This window comes from Diplotaxodon limnothrissa, linkage group LG9 (genome assembly GCF_057381915.1).
Source record: "Diplotaxodon limnothrissa isolate DT_005_m linkage group LG9, D_limnothrissa_male_GT1.1, whole genome shotgun sequence".
Classification (NCBI taxonomy): Eukaryota; Metazoa; Chordata; class Actinopteri; order Cichliformes; family Cichlidae; genus Diplotaxodon; species Diplotaxodon limnothrissa.
In genome coordinates, this window is record NC_140604.1 from 16,397,254 (window position 1) to 16,403,036 (window position 5,783).

General features: G+C 38.3%; 1 protein-coding gene across 1 annotated transcript; it reads right to left on the reverse strand.

Annotated features, from left to right (window-relative positions):
* Nucleotides 1–2,889: 2,889 nt before the first annotated feature.
* Nucleotides 2,890–5,119, reverse strand: LOC146625374 (E3 SUMO-protein ligase ZBED1-like). The gene is made up of 2 exons (XM_085362168.1): nucleotides 4,234–5,119; nucleotides 2,890–3,911 (listed from the first exon to the last, which is right to left on the reverse strand). The coding sequence occupies exons 1-2, from the start codon at nucleotides 5,117–5,119 to the stop codon at nucleotides 2,890–2,892; spliced, it is 1,908 nt and encodes a 635-aa protein (XP_085218294.1).
* Nucleotides 5,120–5,783: the final 664 nt, after the last annotated feature.

Below are 5,783 nucleotides of genomic sequence, written 5' to 3' on the forward strand. Positions count from 1 at the left end.
AACAAAGTGGCCGGTGAGTGCTCGAAGCTAAAAATGGAATATCAGTCTGGACATTATACTTGATGATCATGATTTTCATTAAGACAAAGTTATATTTGTACAGTGGTCACAGACGCTTGCTTCATAGACCTGGAATAAGTAAATGCACTTAAATAGGATTTTAAACTGCAAGAGACTAGTAATTCAAGGGGATATGAATCAAAATCAGCAATGTACAGGGGAATTAAAGCAGTTGTTATTTTTAGTTTAGTATTATTTTTTAGGTGTTTTTGTTTTAGTAATGTCATAGAAACAATACACATTATAACTCTTACCCAGATATGCAGAGTATACTGAGTGCATGTAGCTTTTTCGCATAAAATCATCCATAATAATGCATAAATGAATGCGTTTGAAGTTTGTATACTTTTTGAAGCAACATGTTAAATATTTAAGCTCCTCCAGGCATCTTTAATTGTTTAAACTGTACTGCAAGTTTAACTAAGTTATTATAAATAGAATAGAACTCTAACACCGCAGATAAAGACATTGAAGTATACAAGGTGATGGTTCTTTTTTATATTCCTTGTAGACAACTCCCCCTACCCCCCCAACCCCCTTTATTTCTATGCAACAGTCTGCCTTTGCACATGGTGGCTTTCCAATGTCTAACCCTATGCCCAGGTGTTTCCTCAAACCCCCATCTGTTCCCTCTGTGCTTGAAAACCTCATCATGGAACTGCTGCCCTTACGCAGCACGTATCGGTATGGCAAATGCACGGCAAAACAGCAAGCGATTTCCAATTTATGACAATGTGAAACCTCGACAATATTTGTAAACATTATAAGTGAAAATTATTTTTACATTAATTGGAAATGAGCGCGAAAAACAAGCTCACATCCTGCTGATTTTATTCTCAGTTACATTAACTGAATAGCTGTGGCACTGCATTCACTAACCAGTTTTATTGGTTGGTGTTAAAATAACATTCTGTGTGATGAAAGCACTTATGTATAATAAAGAAATCAAAGCCTGAAATAACAAAAAACATGCGTTTGATGGCAGGTTTCTCTAATAATTTTAGGGAAACATTAAAATTCCGCGTGTCTTTGTGATCATCAGCGGAACTGTCAAGGTCAGAACTGAGCAGTACTGACATCGCTAATTTAAAATAGAAAATTGCAATTCAATTTGCACTAATTTACTAACTGATCTGCCAATGTCAACAGCGGCGCACATGGGGTGGCTCATTTCATTGGCTCTCTGCAGCACATTATTTTTGTCTTCTCTCTTCACAGATCAAGGGTACAGATGACTTTTGTCAGCCATCAGATGCTGTGTGGCAGATGTCACAGCATTTATTGTCACCATGATTTATTGGTTTCGAATGACCACAGCCACAGGGAAGAACACATCAAAAAGGCCAGGCGCTGGTGTAGGGGAGCTGCTGAATGCCAACTCCTCCACCAACTTTTATCCCTTTCCTCTTAGGACTGCACATTTTGCTTCTGGTTATTGTTTGGCCATCTGTTGTATTTCCAGCCTCTTTGACTACACCGCTAAGCAAACATAGAGCCTGTGCCAAATTCTGTCACCTTCCTCTTGCCCCACTAATTCAACACTCCTGTGTCTCTTCAGTTAGATCAAGTGTCGATTTAGCTGAGATAATGTAATGGCAGGTTTCGTTTGTTTCAAATTTTAGTTGCCTTTAATTTGTTCCTTTTGCTACATGTTCACAGCACAATACCGCAATAAAGATTTTTTTAATAAGTGTGAATATAATTCATATTAATGGTTCAAAGAAATTTAAAACAATGTTCTTTCAATATACACATTTGTTTTTATGCTATAAAACCATCAAACCATGTCTTACCTTCATTCTGTTCTTTTGATGTTTGGAGCTGTGAGATGTAGTGAATGATTTTGGCCACAGTGATTGGAGTGATGAATTCAGCCAAGTGATTGGAGATGCTTCCCTTGTGGCTTCTATGGCACCTTTTATCAAGTGTGTTTTATTGCCCGAGTGTAATCATTTGGATCAAACACTGTAAATCAAAGATGGACACTGGATGTTACGTGCAGCTGAAAACCTTGGCTTTCGCTCCATTGTGATTATCATCTTAGGGGGTTTTTTGGAGCTTGATTAGAAAATTGCATCTATAGACTGCATCTGAAACAACTGCCTGCTAATTAGTGGTAATTAACAAACAAAGAAAACAGGTTACAGAGACAAAAATCTTTGGGCACATCTGTGTTAGCTTCATGGCTTCACTTTTCAGCTTTGGAGGATCTCACCTTACATTTTGTTTAAATAAAAATAAATGTTGTAAAGTAGGAATTTTCTGGATGATACGAAATAAAAGAATAATGTGTATAATATAAAAAAATGCATCAGTTTCCAGCAAGTCAAATTATTCAAAGATTTTTCCTCAATGAGAAATATGTTTTCAAAAGATCTAAGGAATGTTTCCAGCACTTTCAAGAATCTATGCCTTTATTGACGGTAGCTGTGAATAGGGCAGGGCGATATGGCAAAAAATATTTATCACGATATAGATTTGAAAATTTGCGATAACGATATAACTGACGATATAATTGACGCAAAACAAAATACAACTCTACAACTTTTTTAGTGGAAAAAAACCCCATCAATTTGTTTTTGTTTAAACAAGCAGCTGTTTATTTTAACGTGCATTACAGCCACACAAAATTCAACAGTGGTTATCCTGTTATATACATGGTTATCCATAATCATGTATATCCACAAAACTTAAGAGGTGCTTTGTAACAAAAGTGCAGTGTGCAAAATCAATAAGTCAAATAATAATATTGCACAAACTCTTGAGTAAAAACAAAACAAACAAAAAACAGATAAATTATGCTACTGCTCCTGGAAGTTTTTCTACATTTCAAGTTTTAAGATTCTTTGTCAGAAACACTAACATGTTCACAGATGCGGGCTTAAGGGAGGACCTTTGACAAGTTACAACATTTCCACCTGTGCTGAACAACCTTTCAGATGCAGAGCTAGTTGCTGGAATGCAGAGGTATTTCCTAGCTAATCTGCTGATGTGGGGAAAGTTTACTGTGTGAACTTTCCACCACGAAAGAGGATCACACTCACTGTCTGCTGGTGGACTATTCACATAACATCTCAGTTCAGATGATAACCTCTCTGCAGTTACCTCCATCTTGCCACTAACTGGTCCCTTCAAAAAACTCCCGAGACTCTTCTTTTGCTTTTTAACAGCTCCCTGATTTGTTTGGTCACCAGTAGATGTATGAAGTGTTTCTGAAAAACCTGTGATACCCTGGTGTGGGACAAGATGCTCTAGTTCACTCATGACTTGAACTTTGATGGCTTTGCTTTCTCTCTCACTGAAATATTCTGTATGAAACCGTGGATCAAGGAAAGAAGCCATGTTAACAAGCCTCTCTGTGACACTGTCTGTGTAGCTTTTGTTCATGTAGTCAAGTATTGCTGTTTTGATGTCTTTGGTCAGCTCAGTGTCACCTTCTTTTACTTTTAACATGTCATTGTTAAACATCTGAAGAACAGGCTTAACACATGAAATGGTTACATACTCTTCAGCAGAGAAAGCATCTGTAAACTCTAGGAGTGGATTCAGTGCAGTGCTGACCGAGTCAAGCACTTCAATGTCTTGCCATGTCAACATGAGGTGCCTTGTGGTTTTATCAGCAGCTAAAACCTGTGTTATAGCTTTTTCTTGTTCCAGCAGCCGTTGGATCATTCTCTGCTTTGAACCCCAACGAGTGCAACATTCAGTTATGAGTTTGTGTTCTGGTAGGCCCAGTTCCTTTTGGGCAGCCTGCAGAGCTCGCTGGCGCTTCCAGCTATGGCCAAAAGCAGCAACAATCTTCTTTCCCACTCCAACTGCTCGTTCGATCCTTGGGTCCTTCACACTTCTTTCTAAAAGACATACATTTAAAAGGAAACACAGTTTCAACAGCACTATTAATGCGGTGTGGAATGTGACATTTAAGTTGTATAACACACAATTATTTACACACACATCTCTCTCTCTCTCTAATATATATATATATATATATATATATATATATATATATATATATATATATATATATATATATATCTTGCAGTACAACTACCCACATTCAGAGATTAATAACACAAACAGTATTATTACCATCATTTAAACTAATACAATAAGTTCTTAATCTGACGTTATAATTAACTTACCTATAGCAAAAAAAAAACCAAAAAAACGTACCTATTGCAATGTGCAGGCGATGTCCGAAGCATGAAAGTCTGGTCCAGTTGTTGAGTGCGACGGCTTTCACAATGTTGGCCCCGTTGTCAGTCGTCACACACACTTGTTTTTCCTCCTGAAGATTCCACGAGCTGAGGAACTCTTTTAAGACTCTGGCTATATTTTCCCCAGTATGGTCCTCGGGGAAAAAACATGTTTCGAGGCACTTGTTTTGTAGCTTCCAGTCTTTGTCCACATAATGTATTGTGAGGCTCATGTAGGGGTCTGATGTTCGGCTTGACCACATGTCCGTGGTGGACGCAAAAAACTCCACCGAAGATAACGCATTTGACACCTCAGTACGGATCTCTTCATATAAAGCAGGCAAGGCGACTTTAGAGAAGTATTTCTTTGTGGGTAGCTTGTAGCGTGGATCGAACGTTTTAAGCATCTTTTTGAAACCTTCTCTTTCCACACTCTGAATAGGCATCATATCCCTGGCTAAACAATGTGTCACTGCATTAGTTAGCTCCCCCCAGCGTTTGTTACTTTTGTCATAAGGCATGGAGCTATTTAAAGCTACGTTGATTGTTTGTTGAGTCATCTTCTTTGGTCTTACCACCTCGCTAGTTGAAGCGGACAACTCTTCACGTGCTTTAATGGCTTTTTTGTACTCAGAGGAGTGCTTCTGCTTCAAATGATAAAATAGGTTTGTAGTGTTTCCTCCCTTCGCCGCGATGGCCCGCTTGCATGTTCTACAAAAAATTTTGCTTTGGTGGGTATCCGATGGACGAAAACCAAACCACTTCCACACCACCGAAGTTGCACCAGTTTTACTGACCAATTCTGGCTCACCCGCTTCATTCAAAGACGCGCCTTCGTCCGTGTCATCCTCCATTGCCGCCATACTTTTTCTGCCATGTGCGTATGAAAACAAAGGCACTGCGCATGCGCATTTTGCCCACATTCTATCGCGATATTTCATTTTCCTATCGTTGCCAAACTTTATACCGGTATTATCGTGAACGGTATAATATGGCCCAGCCCTAGCTGTGAAGACAAAAGTGGGTCCAACATGATACTAGCAACTAGGGCTGCCACAAAGGATTATTTTGACAGTCGACTAGTCACCGATTATTTTTGCGATTAGTCGACTAATCAGATCATGCATCCATTGGACGTAAAACGTACAGCTTATTGCACCAGTATGCATCTATATCTATCTATAACTATCATTAGCTTACAGCTTTAAGTGTTTAAGGTATGTGCTAACTAAAAATAAAGACAAGATGATAGTTTATTAAATTTTAATAAAATTTGCAGATTGTTTTGGTGAAGTTTAAGAAACTCCTTGCTATCTAAAATATAACAGGACACCGGAGTATATCCTCGAGCATCTCACACTTCTGATAATCAGTTGTCTGCTTGCTTTTAAATTCATGCTCCAAATGTACTTGAGGTCTAAGCTAAAAACCCAGTAATACCCAGAAAGAATGAAATGAATATGAACAAAGCTTCTATTTAAAATTGTTATCTAGCCGAGCTCCACCAGCAAAATAGTTTGCTGAGGC